General features: G+C 34.4%; 3 protein-coding genes across 4 annotated transcripts; 2 read left to right on the top strand and 1 right to left on the bottom strand.

Annotated features, from left to right (window-relative positions):
* The first annotated feature begins 210 nt into the window (after positions 1-210).
* On the top strand, positions 211-3,369 carry LOC118048818 (lysine histidine transporter 1). The gene is made up of 7 exons (XM_035058637.2): positions 211-386; positions 505-888; positions 1,001-1,394; positions 1,509-1,614; positions 2,921-3,012; positions 3,118-3,186; positions 3,271-3,369. The coding sequence occupies exons 1-7, from the start codon at positions 211-213 to the stop codon at positions 3,367-3,369; spliced, it is 1,320 nt and encodes a 439-aa protein (XP_034914528.1).
* Positions 3,370-4,337: 968 nt separating this feature from the next.
* Positions 4,338-10,042, top strand: LOC118048817 (uncharacterized). Of its 2 annotated transcripts, none has more exons than XM_035058636.2 (16): positions 4,338-4,534; positions 4,620-4,695; positions 4,822-4,953; positions 5,066-5,423; positions 5,517-5,612; positions 5,963-6,042; positions 6,449-6,524; positions 6,605-6,781; positions 7,327-7,431; positions 7,523-7,618; positions 7,699-7,791; positions 7,916-7,954; positions 8,112-8,153; positions 9,034-9,164; positions 9,273-9,399; positions 9,575-10,042. In XM_035058636.2, the coding sequence occupies exons 1-16, from the start codon at positions 4,459-4,461 to the stop codon at positions 9,722-9,724; spliced, it is 1,854 nt and encodes a 617-aa protein (XP_034914527.1). In that variant the 5' UTR covers positions 4,338-4,458; the 3' UTR covers positions 9,725-10,042. The 2 variants fall into 2 exon arrangements, with proteins under 2 accessions (XP_034914527.1, XP_073267850.1); XM_073411749.1 differs by having other exon boundaries at positions 4,517-4,534; positions 4,806-4,953.
* Positions 10,043-10,810: 768 nt separating this feature from the next.
* Positions 10,811-14,848, bottom strand: LOC118048816 (3-oxoacyl-[acyl-carrier-protein] reductase 4). Its single transcript, XM_035058635.2, has 11 exons — positions 14,469-14,848; positions 14,237-14,379; positions 14,083-14,136; positions 13,427-13,507; positions 13,300-13,345; positions 13,127-13,221; positions 13,006-13,038; positions 12,412-12,546; positions 12,226-12,319; positions 11,746-11,828; positions 10,811-11,201 (listed from the first exon to the last, which is right to left on the bottom strand). The coding sequence occupies exons 1-11, from the start codon at positions 14,644-14,646 to the stop codon at positions 11,169-11,171; spliced, it is 975 nt and encodes a 324-aa protein (XP_034914526.1). The 5' UTR covers positions 14,647-14,848; the 3' UTR covers positions 10,811-11,168.
* Between the last annotated feature and the right edge of the window lie 4,908 nt (positions 14,849-19,756).

Consider the following 19,756-nt stretch of genomic DNA (forward strand, 5'->3'; position numbering starts at 1 on the left):
CTTTGGTCCAAGGATCATCTGCTAATTACAGAATCCTCCACCAATATTCTCTCGCGTATCTTCATTATAAATTGTATTTGGAGGCTACCATTTTATTGGAGTTTCCTGTGGCTCGAGGAGAAGGATATTCCGGGAGGGTAAGATTGCTTGAATCAACCAAACGCTTCTGTGACTTTTTGTTGTGTTACGCAAACTAGCTTGATTGCAATTATGTCATACAACGAGTCACAGAACGATGAAGCAGCAAGAGAAAAGGCCATAAATGATTGGCTTCCAGTCACTTCCTCGAGGAATGCCAAATGGTGGTACTCAACCTTCCACAATGTCACTGCCATGGTTGGTGCTGGTGTTCTTAGTCTCCCCTATGCCATGGCTCAACTTGGATGGTATGTATCTATAACTATATGCTTAATCTTAACCTTACTCTATATACAAATATAGATCAATATTATGTACGAGCTTAACTATTAATTAATTCTTTGTTCTGCATCCATGAAATTTCAGGGGACCAGGTGTTGCCATACTTTTTTTATCATGGGTGATCACGTTATACACTCTATGGCAAATGGTTGAAATGCATGAGATGGTTCCTGGTAAGCGATTTGATAGATACCATGAGCTAGGGCAACATGCGTTTGGAGAGAAGCTGGGTCTCTGGATTGTTGTGCCACAGCAACTAGTTGTACAAGTTGGAGTAAACATAGTCTATATGGTTACCGGAGGAAAATCATTGAAGAAGTTCCATGATTTGGTTTGCTCCGACTGCAAAGACATCAGGCTAACGTACTTCATCATGATTTTCGCTTCGGTTCAGTTTGTTCTGTCTCATCTTCCCAATCTCAACTCCATTAGCGTAATCTCTCTGGCTGCAGCAGTCATGTCCTTGAGGTACGCACCTAGCAACTCAATTCGCCTCACTATTTGATCAGTTTAATCTATACACGTACATAATCCAAGACCCTCTTTTTTATACGGACATGGCGGTGATGGCGTCATGCAGTTACTCCACAATTGCCTGGGGAGCCACGCTTAACAAGGGTGTTCAGCCTGACGTCGACTACAGCTATAAAGCGAGCACTAAGACCGGAGCTGTCTTTGACTTTTTCACGGCCTTGGGTGATATAGCTTTTGCATATGCCGGTCACAATGTGATCCTGGAGATCCAAGCAACAATTCCCTCTACTCCGGAGAAGCCTTCCAAGAAACCCATGTGGAGAGGAGCCTTCCTTGCATATGTTGTCGTCGCCATCTGCTACTTCCCAGTTGCCTTGATTGGTTACTGGTTTTTTGGAAACAGCGTGGAAGACAACATTCTTATCTCACTCGAGAAACCAGCTTGGCTTATTGCAACTGCTAACATATTTGTTGTCATTCATGTTATTGGAAGCTATCAGGTTGCGTTTTACTTCCTTTTTTTCCCTTGGTTAATTCAGATTCGGTCGATTCCAGCGCCTACTGCATGCACACATGCATATATATTGACTCATGATGTATGCTTCAACCTGCAGATATATGCAATGGCAGTGTTCGACATGTTGGAAACTGCATTGGTGAAGAAACTCCATTTTTCTCCTTCTTTCAAGCTTCGCTTTGTTACTCGCACGGTGTATGTTGGTAAGTGCAGCTTCCAGGCCATTCTATTGTTCTTTCAGCTAGCAAGCTACCTATTCTGAACGCCTCTGCAAGTTTGTACCTGCAGCCAGGGGCGGAGTGAAGGGGAGGCAAGCAGGGGCCCGGGCCCCTGCAAGATTTTTTTTTTTTTTTTTTTAAGGGGTAAATCATTTTAATGGTTTAGATGGCCAAAATATGAAATAGCAAGCTTAAACTTTCACATGCAGTCGTTTACTCTGCGCCTATGTAAAGCAGTCAAGAGTTTATGTCTTGAATGCACATTATCACGTTGATATCTATTGGGTGATGAGAACAAAAAGCTGAAAAAAATTGGTCCCACAGCCCACCAACTTTGTGTAATTAATTAATAGATTGTGAAAAAAAAAATGCCTATATGGAAAGTAATGCCACAAACTATCTACTGGGAAAGAAAAAAAATATAAATGGATCAATGTCTTTCTTGTCTTTTCTCTTTTTATAGGCTACAAAATACAACCCTAATATAAATTGTTGCAATTCCAATTGCAACCATCAAAACAAAAACAAAAATAAAAATTCTAAACAGAATTTTTATGGGAAAAAATTAAAGCAGAGTACTGTTTAATTTATTTCTCAACAAACAAAATAAGGTACGTAATTGGATATCGATAACTGAAATTTAAAATATATTTTTATTTTGTTTTGAGATGTTTATTAAGAATTTAATAAGATTTTTTTTATAATTTTATAATTTTTGCTTCTTTTTTTTTTCAAATTTACTAGTTCTAACAATTGTTTTTTGAATTCTTGTTATAGTGATTTTTTTTAATTAATTAGATATATTTTATTGGTTTGTTTTGATTATGCATTGATCTTTTTTTATGTTTTGTTTTTAGCAGAGCTACCAAAATTATCATTTTTTTCTCACTATATATGTTTTGATTTTAGGTTGAACCATGAATAAAATAAGAAGAATTGATTTTTTTTTTTTAGAAAAAAAGAAAGAAAAGAAAAATATTGATAGCTCACAGTCTAGTACAAAAGTGATGGATGCATCATGAAGATGAAATTAATTTCATTGCTTTGATTCAATTCGGTATTGCTCCAAACCTTTTACCTTATACAAAGGTCATTATATGTTTATAATAAGTTATTTGAATAAAACTAAATCATGCAGGTTTTTTTTTTTTTACAACTCATGTATAATAAATTAAAACAAATATTATATCTTTTTATATTATTTTTGGCCACCCCTAACAAATAATCCTAGTTCCGCCCCTGCCTGCAGCTTTGGGCACTCAATCTCTGCTTTGAATATTGTTTGCTGCAGGGTTCACAATGATTGTTGGTATATGTATTCCATTCTTCGGTGGCCTGCTTTCGTTCTTCGGAGGATTTGCTTTTGCCCCAACAACATACTTTGTAAGAACTCATTACTAACCCAGTATATATATATATATATCATTTACCACATACCTGCTTCATATTTATGCTATGATCGCTGACAAAAAAATCAACTCTTTACAGCTCCCTTGCATCATGTGGCTCGCCATCTATAAACCCAAGAAGTTCAGCTTCTCTTGGATAGCAAATTGGGTGCGCAAGCTTGACATTGTTTAGAAATCAATTATATTAATTTTGAGGCTTGCATGAGCTGAATAATTCAAGAATATATTTCAGGTCTGCATTGTGCTTGGAATTTTGCTGATGATATTGTCACCCATTGGTGCCCTAAGACATATCATCCTTACAGCCAAAGACTACGAGTTCTTCTCATGAGCATCACACCAAACGCGAGGCAAGAGCAGACCATGTGTAAAGAAAGGGTGTTGATGGAGTTGCTGGTTATGGCCTTTGAACTTAGCAGGAAACTCAAATTTAATTAGCAGCTGTAGAGTTGATGTTGTGTCCTCCTGTTCATACAACGCTTGGGGAACTGGTTTGTTTTATGTTAAGATTTCTCTGTATAAACAACAATAACAACTTCTCCATCGTTAATAACTTTCATGGGGGTATGCATGAAATTTTAGTTTAGAAAGGATTCTTTTTTCTTTCTTCCATGAAAGCTTCTCAAGCCGTTCAAAAATGTTAAGTTGACATCTATGGAATATTACAGTGTGTTAAAAAAAAAAAAAAATCTTGTATACCAATATTTTCTTTTATTTAATGATAGCTTTTTTTTATCAAAACTATATTTTTTTTATTAAATTTTAAACAAGTCATGTATATCTAAAATTATTGAAATCATTTAAATCATAAGCTATTATCTCGAAGTTATATCCATTTACCAATTGGTATTCACATTTTGCTAAAGAGGAATAGAAGTGGTAAAGAAGGAAAATAAATGGAAAGAAATAAAAGAGGAAAGATAATTAAATAAAAATAAAAATAATATATCTATTCTATAAATAGGAAATATCCTCAAATCAAGAAAATTGTTGTTCTAAAAAAATAAACGTGGAAAAATTAATTAAAAAATTAAAACAAACATGTAATCCAATGCTTTAATAATTAATTATTTATTTATCACGTATGCATTGATTTTATTTTATTTTTTTATATGAAAATGGATTGAATAATTGAAAAAAAATAACAATTTGGATTTTATATATATATATATATATATAGAACAATTTGCCAGGCAAACGGGCTGAATCGGGCCCATTGGACCGGACTTCTTTCAGGGCATTTTCGAAATAAATGTAAAAGAGAGGGGAGTATAAATTAAAAACCCGCGAAGACCACTATTTTATCTACCGAACAACATTATTTTCCCGCCATTTTGCTCAAAGGGAGAGAGAGAATCTGAGAGGGGGAGAGAACGAAACCCTAAGAGAGAGAATCTGAGAGGGGGAGAGAGGTTGCTTGATGGAAGAGGAAATCAAAGAAGAGTTTAAGAAGAGCGGGTTCTCTCTAGACGATGAAGAAGAAGTCCTCAAGAAATGTAAGCCCTGCTTTGCACTTTTGTCCCTTAATTTTATTGCAATGCCAATAGTTCTGTTCAGATCCTAATCTGCTTTAATTACTAGGTCTTACTTTCTGTATAAATTACAATCTGAAGCCATCAGACCTCGTCTCGAGCTGGGAGGTTTACTATCTCAATAGGTGAGTTTTATTCTCCGTCTAGGTTTTTTTTTCTTTATTATTTTCATGGTCATTTATTTATTTTTATAGAGTTTTCACCGTAAAAAAGAACAAAATTATTGCCTTTCAAGCTTAACTTTGGTGCAGGCTGCTTGATGAATCGACGGTTCGAAATGCTGAAATGGATGGGTTTTTGTTGCACCTGCAGAATGAACAGAAAGAAGCTGTTGTTAAAGAGGAACCCGATTTGTACATCTATTCAAGCAAAGATGTGGACATGTGAGCAGTTTATTTGACTACCCTTTCTCTGTTTTGCTTGTTAATTTGTTTCTATGCTGGATTGAAAATGTTTGGTCTGTTAAATTTGAATGAAATGTATCATGCTGTCCAGGATCTTGAATTACGATGAAGAAGATATGAAAGAAGTTCCCGGGACCCCAACAGACAAATCTTTAAAACTCAACTCAGATCCATTCAATTCAACACCCAAATCGTATGGAAATGGTTATTCTTCTGGTAAACCATCAAAACTTGTGACACCCTTTGGACGGCGGACTGATAAGTTTGTGGTCAAATTCAACATCAATAGCCTTCCTGTGGTGGATAACAATGATAGTGAGCATGACCATGGGAATCTTGAGGATGAAATTATTAGGAGGGCTCAACCCTGCAAGAGGTGTTCTTTGATGGTCCATAGATTGGGGCCAGAACCTGGTTGCAGGTTCATGTATGACAAGATTGAAGATAGGGTATATGATGCTTCTTATTGCATAAACTATAAAGTGGTTCTTCGTACCTCCAATTTTTCTGTATTTCACTAACATAATTTTCCTACCATTTAGTTTAATGCACTTGAAAATCGCATTAGAAAGCATGCAACTGCACTCTTTGCTTCTGGGCTGTATGAGGAACCAATGGACCCAACAGTTGCTTCACAGGTAACTTGGCTGTTGCTTGCTTTCATGATATTTATCTTCTCGTTAGCATTCTGATAACTGCAATCATGCCAGCATGAAATACCATGGCCATGTGCTTATCTCTGTTAGATGTAAATAACTGTATGGGGACCCTAACATATCAATTGTGTTAGATATCTTGTATCCAAAATTCTCCCTATACTCTTCTGTTATTTGCTTCTTTTTTTTCTTGTGAAAAAAAGAAGAAGATAATTTTTTAGTTTGCCTTTGATGAATTAATTGCTTTCTAAATTCTCCAGCATGCTTTATGTAAACTTTTACACTGCCATAAAGCTGTTCATCCATGCATCTGATTAGAACTATTGTTTCAGAGAAATATATTTGCTGTTGGAATGATCTGTTGTGATGGAGAAGGGCGTTTAAATGAGAAATCCATCATGTTGCAAAGCAGGTAAGAAGTCACATGATTTTCCTTTATGATATTCATTTGCATCAATCAACTTGTAAGGGAAATGATGCGGCGTGAACAATAGGACATCCATGATGAAGTAGATTTATGTGCTGGTATATTTAAGGAGAACTGAAATGATGTCAATTCATGGTCTAAAAATCTGGTCTCATTTTGGAAGAAGCCCGTGTATGAGGCAATGTGATAAAAATAACTGTCTTGGCCAAGTTTGCCCCCGAAGGGTTGTGTCCAGGCTAAAACAGGGCCTAGATTGCCCAGTTCCTAGATTCGTAGTCAAAAGATTGACAATCAGGGTGCTCTTGGATATTTTTTGTCATATGATTGATGGTCACGGGGAAGAGACTGTTGAATGCTAGTCCTGATTATGCGTGCCATATCTATGCAACAGTGTTGAGCATTCTGGAGGTCGCAATGTTCGTTTAGAATTGCATAACTTGAGCCAGTTCTCCATTTTTCCAGGACAGGTAAACTATAAATAAGATTATTGATCTTTGATCCATATATCCCTAAATCAAGCTTAGCCCACAAGGTTGCATTTCTGCAGATTGTAGGTATTGAAGGTCAAAATCCTAGTGGACATTGTTTGATTGCATCAAAACTGGTGGACTCAGTTCCTTTATCTGCCACTGTTGCTGTGAATCAGCATCCTACAAAGAAGCAAGCTTTGGATCTGGTGGTTGAGTCAACCGATTCTTCTTATGTACAAAAAGAGATATCAGCTGTATGTAGCTTTGTCTTCTGCTTCAATTGAGGATATTAGAATAACACTGTTTCTTGTGCTTGATCATAAGCCATACATACCATGTTCCATAGCTGTTGCTGAGTGGAAGGGACAGATGATTTGGGGTGCAAGCATTGGAAGAATCCAATAGTAGAGCATTTAACTGAAAATATGGAATTAAAATAGTTTAAAATGTTCTGGATCAATGATTCACTCGTAGAAGCTAATGAATTAAAGGCTATCGGATGGGATAGATTTAAAAAGTATCAGCAGCAGCGTGTGCATTTTATTTGTTAACTGTAGAGAAACTACTGCAAAGCTGAGAAGGCAGGAGGTTTTAAATTGCTGCTTGAAGTGGATAAAACCTGCATACTTGTACAATAAAAGTTCAAACCTCGCCACTTGAGACAACAATTCACTTTTCTGCCCAAGTTATCATTCATAAGTCACATGCGAAATCATAATAAATTGAGCAATCATGTTTGATCTCTTGTATTCCTGCAATATTTCGATGCTATAGGAAATAACCTGTTTGTATCTGACAGCTTTTTGCTTCGGGCCCTTTCACCACAACAGACAACTTATTCTTTGAGCCTCTGACAGAGCTGCTTGCATATGCAGGCAGAAAGTTACCACAATTACTTGTACTGGTATGATCTTACTATTTTTGAATGCATTGTCATGCTCGGGTTATGGGCTCAGGAAATATCATGTCGTAGACTTATTGGCAGTTTTTCTTAGATGGGACCATTCATCGATTCTGAACATCCAGAGGTTAAGAAAGGGGCTGTAGACAGGAGCTTTGATGAGTTGTTTTGTCAGGAAATTCTGAGAAGGGTAACTAATCAAAACGTTGTGAATTGTTTCATGGAAGCAACTTCATTATTTTATAATCATTTAGCTGTTTATTCTTTCAGTTGCAAGACCATGTGGAATATGCTGGCTCTAATGTGCGTGTGATTCTTGTTCCATCTATACGGGATGCTCAGCATGATTTTGTTTTCCCACAGGTATTGAGTCCTAAAATAATTCCTTTACTTAATCATAGCAAGCACACGCGTGCATGTCTTGTGTATATTGTTTTTACCTATAGATGTGTATATTTGTTACTGAGATTTAGCTGTGGTTGTGCAGCCTGCTTTTGATATTCATCTCCCCAATCTCGAACATCAGGTACATGATATATATGATTCGAGTTATTTGTGTTGTAACTAGAAAGACACAACTTGTTTGATTAAAAAAAGAAGAACAAACAAACAAGGTATTTGCAGTGCATTTTACCACCCCATGCAGATCATACATTTTATATTATTTTCTGTCCTTGTGCCAGATAACCGGTCTCACAAATCCAGGAATATTTGAAGCAAATCAGGTAAAAAATGATGCCTCCCTTTTTACACTCAAATTTTCATTTCTTCTTGCTTGAAACTCTCAACAATGATTTTTTGGTTTTCGCTGATGAAAAATTGATTTAGAATTTCCATTTTTCAAAAACTATTCATCTCACCTGTATTTTTTAGAAGTTCCTGTTGGACAATCAACTTTGAACTGTCTTGTATTCAATACAAGCTATATTACTTTTCTTATTCAAATGTGCTAGGTTAATTTTTATAACGAGGTTCTTGTAGACCTTAATCGTATCCAAATACTGATTGCTCACCATTTGGATGATTCACCAAATACGGTTTTTATGGGCAAATGTTCATTGTTTTGAATCAGTAATTAGAGCTCAGAATTTCTGGCTATCTGCTCGGGTAGCAAACCAAGAGGTTGAGAACCTAGGGAAAGTTATAACATTCAGGACATAAGTTTTCCATCCTATTAAGCAACCCATAATTATAAAGGAAGCTCAAATTTTTTGAACCCCTTTCCGGTTCAGTCTGGGTTTGGGTTCCATAGACGACAAATTTATATATTTTGTGCATGTCAATAGAATGTTCTGCCAGAGTAAGTGAATTTACTAGAATTCTAGCTTGGACCTAGCCCAAGCCTCGTTTCTCTAGAGCATGTTAAGCAACTTGGGTGGTCATTAAAGATCCTGAAATTTCCCAGGATCCAATCTTGAAAATTGAAAATCTTCTTGCCGTGATTTTTTTCAAGATCACATGCCACTTAGGTCTAGTAGCCAAGCATCCCACAACTTCAAATTTCAGAGGTGCTATTGATCCTTTTTTATTATTATTATTTCATAAACATGAATCTGCATCAGAGTGTGCAATGCATGTTATTCTGTTTAATAGTTTTAGTTTCAGGTCAAAGTAGGCTGCTGCACAGTGGACATTCTAAAACAGATAAGTGGAGAGGAGATGTCACGAAATCCAACAGATGGAATGCCCAGTGATCGAATGAGTAGACTCGCAAACCATATTATCAGTCAGCGCAGGTATGTTTGAAAATTCTTATTGAAAACTCCTCCACTTGATATTTTTGTTGGTAAGAGATTGGAGGTCTAGAGTACCTGACTTGTTAATTTTTAATTGAATGAAAACAGCTTTTATCCTCTACATCCGCCAGCTGAAGACATTCCATTGGATTTTTCACTTGCTCCAGAAGCTCTTCACATTACCTCAATTCCAGATATTCTCATCCTGCCTTCAGATATGAAGTACTTTATAAAGGTAAACATAGCACCAAGTACCTGAATCTTTTTGGTTCCAGTCCCGATTTAAAAAAAATAAAAAGAAATAGAAAATAGAAAAAAAGATGTGCAGATAGGCTCAAAATGTAGCCCACTAGTGAAGGATGATGGGTTCAACTTCTTCAAACCCTTCAAGTGTTTGCTCTCTGGCACAGGTGTTGACCCTTGGTGAAGGGGAAGAGCAAAGGAAGTGCGTTTGCATAAACCCAGGAAGACTGGCAAAGGGAGAAGGAGGTGGCACTTTTGCAGAGCTTAACTACCAAGGGAGTCCTGACAAGATGAATGCTTCAATTATAGGCATATAAATCCTGGACCCAAACTCTTTAAAGTAATGTACCAAACTTGAATGTTCCTCGAAATGGCTCAGCAGCTGGTGCACAATATCAGAAATGAAGGTCTAACACAGCTAAGTTTCGATTTGTTGGATCAACATTGTAATAGAAGGTATCTGCTTATTAGTTAAACTAATTGCATGGGTTGAGTGATTTGGAAGGATTTCAGTCCTCCTGATGCCGCATTAGTGCCAGTGATGACCACCGTAATCGTCTTGCTCTCTCATAACAATCGAACAGTTTATCAGCTGTACAAGTGATTTGGTATAGATACAATATTGTATTCACTCACTTCCTTTCAATGTTCCATGCAGTCATCAATTTGCACTTAAAGAAGAAGCCACTGCAAAGTCATTTAAAATGAGAGTTCAGTTTTCAAGTATAATATTGTCCCAAGATTTCAACTAGTTTGGACCAGCTATATAGATCACAGAAGTAATAACTGCTTGATCTCTGTAAAACAAAAACATTTCATTGAATGAATGGATAAACAAATGTTCTGTCTTGGCCAAAAATTCACACAAGCTTGCGGCGGCAGGAGCACCAGCTTTCAGGATACTGGCAATGCTCCAGACATTCAGAGAAGCAGAAGAAGTCCATGTGCTCCAAAACAGGCGACAAGCACTAGTGTTGTTGGTGAAGTATGAAGAGAGTGTCATTAGGGAATAATACCATGTAGTGAAGGAGGTCCACCGAGAACTAAAGCCATGCTGGGCTCAAGCATTGTGTTTCGAAGGCGGAGTTTGGAGAGGCGAAGGTTTGGCTGTGTAGCAGTACTGCACGGACAGCCGCAGCTCGAAGTTCCCAGTTTCGAAGAGCTAAAAATACATGGAGAGAAACAAAAGGAGTGTTAGCAGTTGGACACAGAGAAGCAGAGTTTGACATTAACACAAGATTGATGCTTTTTGAGGCTCATGTTATCACATAAAGGACAGAGATTGATACACCTATGAATGATTGAAACAAGCTCAAAAAAATGGTTCAGAATTCTTTGAATCTAAGGAGGTGAAGGAGGCTTTTTTTCTTTTTCCTTTTTCCTTCCAGATTATAGCCCGCCAATTACAAAACAGAACGACATCAAAGATGCATTCATTTTCTCTGAAATAGAAAAGAATCGTGCAGAAGCTCGTCCTGATAAGAAGCGATTTTACATAAACACCATTTTCTTACTAATACCACACAGCAATCAAACACTTTTCCATATGCCAACCAAAGCCTAGAAAAACAGCCGCACCTCTCTTCTACCGTTTCAGAAATGCTTCTATCAAAACTTGTCCTGGGTGGTAATTTATTACACCGTTATGTTATGCTAAAAACTGTCTTGCCCAAGCTGGCCAAAACCCTGACTTGACATGCAGTTCCAAGAGCACTAGCATGAACTTCGAATCACGGGGTTTAACCAGACATGGCACGTCACTTACATTACCATTCCTCCATCAATAGTGAACACCTGCAAAACAATAATATCTAACTTAGCAACCATGAAAACAAAACGGGGGCTGGGTTCAGCATTCACTAGCTGGGATGCCAAAGGAACCATGCCAAGGGGCTCCATTTAACACTTGGCTTTAGCCAATGGACCTCATAACATGCAGTTCTCCGCCATGGCAGAGCATAGCAATTCAGTGGCAAAGAAAACCGAAGGCAATGCATGTTATGCAATGGATCTGGTAAACCAGGGCATTAATTGATCAAACCACTAGAATTTGTCTCCCTGTGAGACTTCTTAGCTAAATCTGTTTAGCCTATGGATTACACCACAAGGATTTGGCTCCTTAAGGGATAGCCAAGGTAATGAACCCCGCAGGCAAATTTAAAGCATGCAAGGGGTTGGCTTGGACCAAGCAAACGGAGAATCAAAACAGTGCCTAGGCAAGCCATGCCACGACACGAAGCAACCAAAAGAAAATAATTTAGAAGAGCAGGTTTGGGCTATAACTTCACCAGTTAAAACTTAAAAAACATGGAAAATCAAAATAGAATAGATTTAGAACCTGTCCAGTGATGTAACTGGAGGCGGGATTAAGAGCCAGGAATTCCACTAGTCCTGCAACCTCTTCTGGTTGGCCATATCGTCCTGAACAAATATCAACTGTTATGACCATCATCTGAACATAATTCTATGAGATGCTCGTGAAAAAAATTTCAACTTGTTCAAATTCAGATGACTGGATCAGTTAACTAAGGAGATCAAACTGACAAGGACTCGTAATTCAATAGAATCATAGAGCTAGAGAAATATTCGCATATACTACTACAAACAAACAAAGATTTGATGAACTGCATAAGCTAGCAATATTAGCACATTTCCAAAAGCAAAAAATGATGAGGGCTTTGAGATGAGTTTCGCATGAATACTTCTCAAACCCTTTGAAAAATCCGTTGCCTCGAAAACTTTGCAGCAGAAACTTAAAAGGCCAACTGCAATGTGAAAGAAAAAAAATAAAAAATTTGAAAAAAAAAAATATACTCACCCAAAGGGATTGTTTCCAAGATTTTCTTTTCAATATCATCTCCAAGCTTGGCAGTCATATCAGATGCAATGAATCCTGGGGCCACAGCATTTACCTGGAAAATAGTCTTAATTAGATCTGATTCCATGCAAAAACTTAAAAAGTGCAGAACAATTTTAACAAAAGATAAAACTCCTGAAAACTCACATTAATGTTTCTGCTTGCATATTCCTTTGCAACAGTCTTTGTCAGGCCAATAACTCCTGCCTTTGCAGCACTATAGTTGGCTTGCCCGACATTGCCAACCAAACCAACAACTGATGCTATGTTAATAATCCTTCCCTGCACAAATTAAAAATTTCACTTAATAGAACTTATATATGCCCCCATTCTGTTTATCATTTAATTTCTGCAAATTATAGATACGGAGGTATTAGCTGCAAAAAAGTTGAATCAGCTGAAAGCATCCTCGGTCTTGGACAGGTCAGTGTACACCCATTGGAAACACTTATGGTGACAAGTCTCAAAGTTATTTTATCTTTGAGATATGATTCCAGGCTGTCAGTACAGGTTTCAATATAAAGAAATAGTTTTCGGACTATGATAACTTCTTAACAACAATCTGACACTGTTAAAGAAGATTATGTATAAGAGAAGTGCATGGTGAACGAAAGAAATTTAAACTTCCATGGGGCTCAAAACTGTAACAAATTGGGGGGTTTAAGGGCACAAATCTACCACTGGCCTAATTAGCCAAGAACAAGGAAGGCCAATGACTTGAAGATGGGCAAGGGATCTTACCTTTCTCTTTTTCATCATAATTTTGGCTGCTGCCTGCACAGAGCACACTATCTTAGTTTGATTAGGATAATCGTAAGTTGATGTCAGATAGATCGAATTATTTGGATCTCAATGCACACACCTGTGTGCAAAGGAATACACCAGTGAGATTAAGATCAATAACCTCCTGCCACTGAGATTTCTTCATTCTCATCAGCAATGTATCCCGTGTAATTCCTGAAATCAAGGTATATGCATTACGAGCACTAAAAGGAAAGCAGTAGGTGATGAGGAAAGATAGGAGTTATTACTAACCTGCATTATTTATCAGTATATCAACGGTTCCCCATGCATCAACAGCCTACAAATGTGACAAATCATTAGCAAAAGCATAAATAATATTTGCAATTAAATTCAACCAGCAGAAGGAACATCCACTCACAGTTTTCATCATTGACTCCACATCAGCCTCTTTTGAAACATCACCCCCAAAAGTGAGGGCTTGACCACCATAAGCCTCAATCTACAAAATTATCAAATAAACCCAACCGTCGTTTTAATCATGCACTATGAATTAGTAACAATTCCATTTCCAGTAAACAGAAGAAACAACCACATATACAGCAAGTGAACTGAAATTTCCAGGTTTGAGAAAAAATATTTTGAATGAAACCTGATGAAGCTGTTAAACCAAACATCACCATCTCTACCAATTTCTATTTTAGTCATTATTTACTTCCATTTCAAAAAGGTCATCGGGAATAGGCCAGACAACAAAAGGGTAAACATTTGGCAGCGCGGAAAAAGAAATAAAGCGGCGACTTTGTTATTTCCCGACCGCATCTGGCTACAAAGGAGCAAATTCACATCTTGAGCCCTTGAAAGTATTTCATTTTAACACTTGGTGGAAAATAGTTGATCGGCACCTTCTATTTCTTTCAATTGGACCGTCTCGTGCTAGTCAAACCAGCATTTCGGTAATGGCCAGGAAATTATTAATGGTCAGCTAGCCATTAAAACCTTGAACCGTGAGACACAAAAATGCAAAGCTGAAGGACACCTTGGTATTAGAATTATAAAAATCAGGGATTCACCTACCTCTTTGGAAACTTCCTCAGCTTCCTTTGAAGACCTAGCATAATTAACCAAGACCTGCAATATCAGAAAAAGAAAATATCTCTAATTCACCAATTTCCAGAAATTAAAAAATAACAATACTATTCTATGAGTTAGATAGTGGAATTTTACTAACCTTGCAACCTGCTTTGCCCAAAGACAGAGCAATTGCTTTGCCAATACCTCTGGAGGCTCCAGTCACTACCACTACCGGTGATTGCACCTTCTGTGCCGCCTCTGCGCTCGCTTTTTCAGAAGTCGCAACCTGAGCTCTTACACCTGCGGTGCGCCAATCAATCAATCAATCACTGATGAATAATCCCCGATGTAAGTAAATAATCACTCTAATTAGAAATTAAAACAGATACCACAAGAAGCAAATGAGCTCCTCGATCTACACTGGAGAGAAATGCGATGTCCGACTCCAGCGGAAACTGGAGAGAAAGGGCGAAAGTGAGCGATTCTTGTATCAGCGGAAGTGGGGAAATGAACGGCGGATCTGTAGGCGACGACATTGGATCCGGCAAGGGAAGCAGCAGCAGCCATGAGAGGTAAAAAGTGTCTCCTTAGAATAGACGAGGAGGAGGAGGAGGAAGTGGAAGGGAAGAAGAGAGCCAGAGAAACCACGACGAAACCAAGACGATTTGCTTTGCTTTATATAGGAAAAGAAAATTGATTGGTGGTTTGTAGCTGGTGCTTCGCTTTGTTAGCTCCGGAACTGTTATTAGTGGCGATACACTCCAAGTTGATTTTGGTACTGTTATGACTTTTCGTTTAAAAATAGATATTAAAATAAAAAATTTAATTTTTATATTCATATATAAAAAATCAAAAAATACTAAAAAATTAATTTTAAATAAAAATTTTCAAAAGAATTGCTTCACCGTAAAAATAAATATTTTTGAAAATTTTAAAATAATTTTTTTTAAAATTTTTAAATTATTTTAATGTATTAATATCTAAAATAAATTAAAAAATATATATATATATATTATTCTAATATATTTTTAATCAAATAATATTTTAAAAATCAACGATAGTTTTTAGATATCATTTGTTCATTGATTCCCAGGAAGCCAGTAATTGCATTCTGGATTGCCATTGACGGACTGAGCTGGCATCGGCTTGAGATGGCAAGGTGGTAAATTGCGAATATTTCGAGATCTTTTTTGACAATTGATGGACGGGAAAGTTTGGTTCAACCGCGCAAACAAATTCCCACCTACTTTGCCTTGGTATGAACGACGCCTAGACGGCATCGTTTTCTTTTATTTCTTGAGGAGGTGTACTACACGTCAGGTTGGGCTAAGCTCTTATAGCACATGGGCTGGCACGACACAACCGTGTTATGTGAAATATAGTCCCAAGTTAGTTTCTAGCCCAAAAAATAATAAAGTGTTGGTGTTATGTAGACGTTCTATGATGTTATGAATTTTTTTATTAAAAAAAATAAATATATATATATATAAAATAATAAATAATGAAACAAAAAGCTTATCTTTTTTAAGAACTAAGAGATAGTCACGTACCAGTGTATATATATATATATATATATATATATATATTATACACTTTCATAGATTACACTTTATATTCTAAATCAAGTAAAAAAATCAAATAAAATACATTATGAAAATATAAACTATTATTAAACATGTAAATTATAGGATGAAAAGTATAATTTATAAAAATACAGAGAAAAAATGAAATCAATATAGATTATGTGAGAGTTTTTTTAATTATCTCTGATATTTTTGCAGTGAGATTTAGCACCATCCTTTTACATGTAGTTCTTATTTATACCAAAAATATCACTCTGCAAGCTATTTTGAATAGCCCATGACCATTTCAAGCTATTTCTGCATGGCAATTTTACGTGCATGTTTGTGAAACCCATATGTCCTGTGCAAGTAACCAAATCGATAATTTTTTTGCAATCATGGTATTCGACGTGAAAAAAAATATATATTTGGTTCTCACACGTGCGTGATAATAGTAATAGAGTGTTTTTAGACCTTATTTATTTTTGTGTTTAAAATTATTTTTAAAAAAAATAAATTTTTTTTATTTTTTTTACTTCAAATTAATATTTTTTGTATTTTTAGATCATTTTGATGCATTGAAATAAAAAATAATTTTTAAAAAAATAAAAAATATATTATTTTGATATATTACTAAATAAAAAACATTTTTAAAAAATAAGTATAACTATATTTCCAAACATGCTCATAAACACAATAAAATATCAAATATTTGATTATAAGTGCATTTTAAACGTCAAGGTTAAAAATATGAATACTAGAATCGAAATCCATTTGTAATTATCTATTTAAAAGGGAAGGTTTATTTATTTTTATTCTAGAGTATGCACCCTCATGTCCTCGTGAAATCACAGGAAACACGTTTCTTCCCGGAGAATACAAGATATGCACACCAAAGAAGTTGTATCTAAGCCGATCAACGATTGAAAAAAGAAAGGGAACTAATCTCACCAAAAACATTATGAGTGGAAATTTCTCACCAAAAATAAAAACATGAAGAAGAGCATAAACTAATCTCTAGCATATATTTTTTTTTTTTTGCTGATTGTAGATTTAAGAAAAAAGGAAAGAAATCTGAAAAAAAAAAAAAAACCAAGTAAAAAAAATAAATATTTATATCTCGAGTAAAAAAAATATTGAGTAAGAGCATGTTTAGAAATGTAGTAGAAATTGATTCTTAAGGTATTTTTTGCTTGTAAACATATTCAAATGATATATTTTTTATTTTTAAAATTTTATTTTTGATCTTAACATATCAAAACAATTAAAATATATTAAAAATAGTTGAACCACAATATTAAATATGTCCTAACACCAAACAATAAAACTCTGAAAAAGGCAGACTTTCTAACATCTTTAAAAATTGATAATATTTTGCAATAAATTGTAAGATTTTTAAGGGTTTTTTAAAAAAAGAAAAAAAAAAAGAAGAAAGAAAGGGAGACTCTGCAAGAGTCTTCAGGAGGTTGGGAGATTTCTAAGGGAGATGCTATGATTGGTTAAGTGAGTGTTTGGAAATGTATTTATATTTATATTTTAAAAAAATAAATTTTTTATTTTTATTTAAAAATAATTTTTTATATATTTAAAATTATTTTGATACATTGATTTTAATATTTTTTAAAAAATAAAAATATATTATTTTAATATAAAAAAATATTTTAAAAAATAACTGTAATTATGTTGTAACCTGAGATGACCTGTTTGGTCTATTGACTCTTTTCCAGTCCCTTTTATGATTTTATCACCTTCTCAGTTGTTAAAAACAGCATCAAGTGTTTTTGACGAGCCCTGCATAAGTAAATTGACCGTCATTTGTATCTCATGGCGTTATTTCTTGCGGAGCAGCTATTATAAAACCCCGAATCGATCCAACCTGATAATTTACCGACATGGTATCTTAGCTTTTTATTAGAAAAAAACTAAGTCCGCTAATAAAGTTACAATAACCCGAGACATATTTTATTTATTTATTATGATAGTATAATTATTAATTTGTCTTTGAAAAAAAAAAAACAATGATGTAAGTTTTAGAGGTTATATTGTCTTTTCGGTATGGTATAAATGTGTTTAACATATTACATGTGTCACTTTCTTAATGAAAAATGCAATTACAAATTTAACTTTGAAAAATAATTCTAAAACTTTTGACTTGAGATGTTTTTATCTTTTTATTCTTTTAAAATAATAATATAACTCTCTTGTAGAGTTTTTTAGTCATTTTATTTGATTTTGTTGTAGATTTAAAGGTTATTTAGGGTATTATTGAAATGATCATGTATCAAATATAATTTTATATAAAAAAAAAAACGCATTTTGCACCCACCAGGTTCGTTCATGTTCACTTATTTTTTATTTTCAAAGTGATTTTTTATATTTTTTATCCTTTTGTTTTGTTTTGTTATGTTATTTTTTTGTGATTAGCCTACTGTTATTTTATGGTTTCACTTCTTTCTATTTTTTAATCCTTTAATGATCAATGGAATTACAATCTTCTTTCAAATTCACTCATGTTATTTTTTTATCTTTCAAATTTAATTTTTATTTTTTAATTATTATTTATTTTGCTTGTGTTCATTTTTATTTATTTTTTCAAATTTCATTATCCTTATATATTTTTTTCTATCAAATTTTATCCTCATTTTTTATTTACTTTTTTACATATATAATATTTTTCACTGATCTCATCCTCCAAAATTAAACTAATTGATAATTTAATCCAGGTCCAAGATTTTATGGGGTGTGATTTTTTGAGACTAGACAAAGTCTAGGAAGTTAGTTGGGTATTTTTTTTAAGATGATGTTTTTTTATTTTTATTCTTTTTCTTGTTTTGTTCTTTTATGATTTATTCTCCTTTTGTTTTTACATTTTCATCCTTCCAGATTAAACTTGTTGATAATTAAGTTTCTTGATTAAATTCGGGTTGAGGATTTTACTGGTTGTAAATTTTAGAAATCAAACCAAATTTAAAAATTTTACTCGGGTTTGTTTGATTTTATTTTTATTTTTTAAGCTAGTGTTTTCCTATCTTCTGTTATTTTTTGGGTTTTTTTTTTTTTTTTTTTTTGCTATCTTATTCTATTATGTTAGCCCTTTACAATTTTTTTAATTTATAAACAATCAATCAAATTACTAATGCTTTTTAATTTTATTCTCTATGATTTTTTCAATCTTTCAAATTTGATACTCATTCTTTTAATTTCTATTTATCTTGTACGATATCATTTTTATTTTTTAAATTTCACCCTTCTATCTCAAATTTTATCCGCACTCTTTTTATTTTTATTATTTTAGGGTTTATAAGTTTTTTATTAATATTTTTTAAACAATTACATATTTCAAAATTAAATTGATTTAGAGTTTAGTTTTTTCTGTGAATACGAATCTATAATTTAACGAGCTGCAGATTTTAAATACCAAACGAAGTTTAGAAGATTCATTTGCATTTACATATTTTTTTTAAAACTGATTTTTTTTGAAGTTTTGCCCCCCTTACAATTTACCTTCTATTAGGTTAGTATTAAATTATTTGATAACTTTGATAATCTAGTTAGGCTTAGATAATATTCTTTTTGGATTTTTCTCACGCTAATATTTTGTTTATAGAAGAAAAAGATTCGCAACAAATCAAGTTTTAAACTAGATAGAGAGTTAATCTCGTCAAAGGAGTAAAACTTTATTTGATTTTTTTTCTTCAAAACAAATAGTTTCAACTCTTTTTTTATTTTAAATATACATTTTTGGAATCGATCCGAGTTTATCTTCACAGCTCGAATCTAGGACCTGTTGACTTCTGACCACCCTCGAGTTAAAAGGAACCCCTGAAAAAGGGTGTCAAAAGTTAAAACTGCGGTCTGGATTGTACTGCCAGTTACCAAGGTCTCAAGTCTCGACCTTTTTGTAGCTTCTAGTTAAAATGATTTTTAGGTCCAAACGTAGCCCTTCACAAATTGCCTTTTATTTTATTTTATTTTATTTTTTTTGTATTTTACGTTGCCTCTTAAAAATTATTGTTTGACTTTCCCGATGATCAATCCATGAAAGCATGGTGTTAGCTGAAGGGTCAACTTACAGAAAGAACGAAAAACGAGCTTATCATGGGCCTAGAAGTCTG

Source organism: Populus alba, chromosome 10 (genome assembly GCF_005239225.2).
Source record: "Populus alba chromosome 10, ASM523922v2, whole genome shotgun sequence".
NCBI lineage: Eukaryota > Viridiplantae > Streptophyta > Magnoliopsida > Malpighiales > Salicaceae > Populus > Populus alba.

Excerpts from the sequence above, each read along its gene's own strand:
- LOC118048817 (XM_035058636.2), top strand. The coding sequence starts at position 4,459 with ATGGAAGAGGAAATCAAAGAAGAGTTTAAGAAGAGCGGGTTCTCTCTA. Across the intron at positions 7,432-7,522 it reads TACCACAATTACTTGTACTG|ATGGGACCATTCATCGATTC; the intron begins GTATGATCTTAC and ends AGTTTTTCTTAG. Across the intron at positions 7,619-7,698 it reads GTCAGGAAATTCTGAGAAGG|TTGCAAGACCATGTGGAATA; the intron begins GTAACTAATCAA and ends TTATTCTTTCAG.
- LOC118048816 (XM_035058635.2), bottom strand. The coding sequence starts at position 14,646 with ATGGCTGCTGCTGCTTCCCTTGCCGGATCCAATGTCGTCGCCTACAGA. Across the intron at positions 14,380-14,468 it reads GAGCTCATTTGCTTCTTGTG|GTGTAAGAGCTCAGGTTGCG; the intron begins GTATCTGTTTTA and ends GGCGCACCGCAG. Across the intron at positions 14,137-14,236 it reads TGGGCAAAGCAGGTTGCAAG|GTCTTGGTTAATTATGCTAG; the intron begins GTTAGTAAAATT and ends CTGATATTGCAG.
- LOC118048818 (XM_035058637.2), top strand. The coding sequence starts at position 211 with ATGTCATACAACGAGTCACAGAACGATGAAGCAGCAAGAGAAAAGGCC. Across the intron at positions 1,395-1,508 it reads ATGTTATTGGAAGCTATCAG|ATATATGCAATGGCAGTGTT; the intron begins GTTGCGTTTTAC and ends TTCAACCTGCAG. Across the intron at positions 1,615-2,920 it reads TACTCGCACGGTGTATGTTG|GGTTCACAATGATTGTTGGT; the intron begins GTAAGTGCAGCT and ends TGTTTGCTGCAG.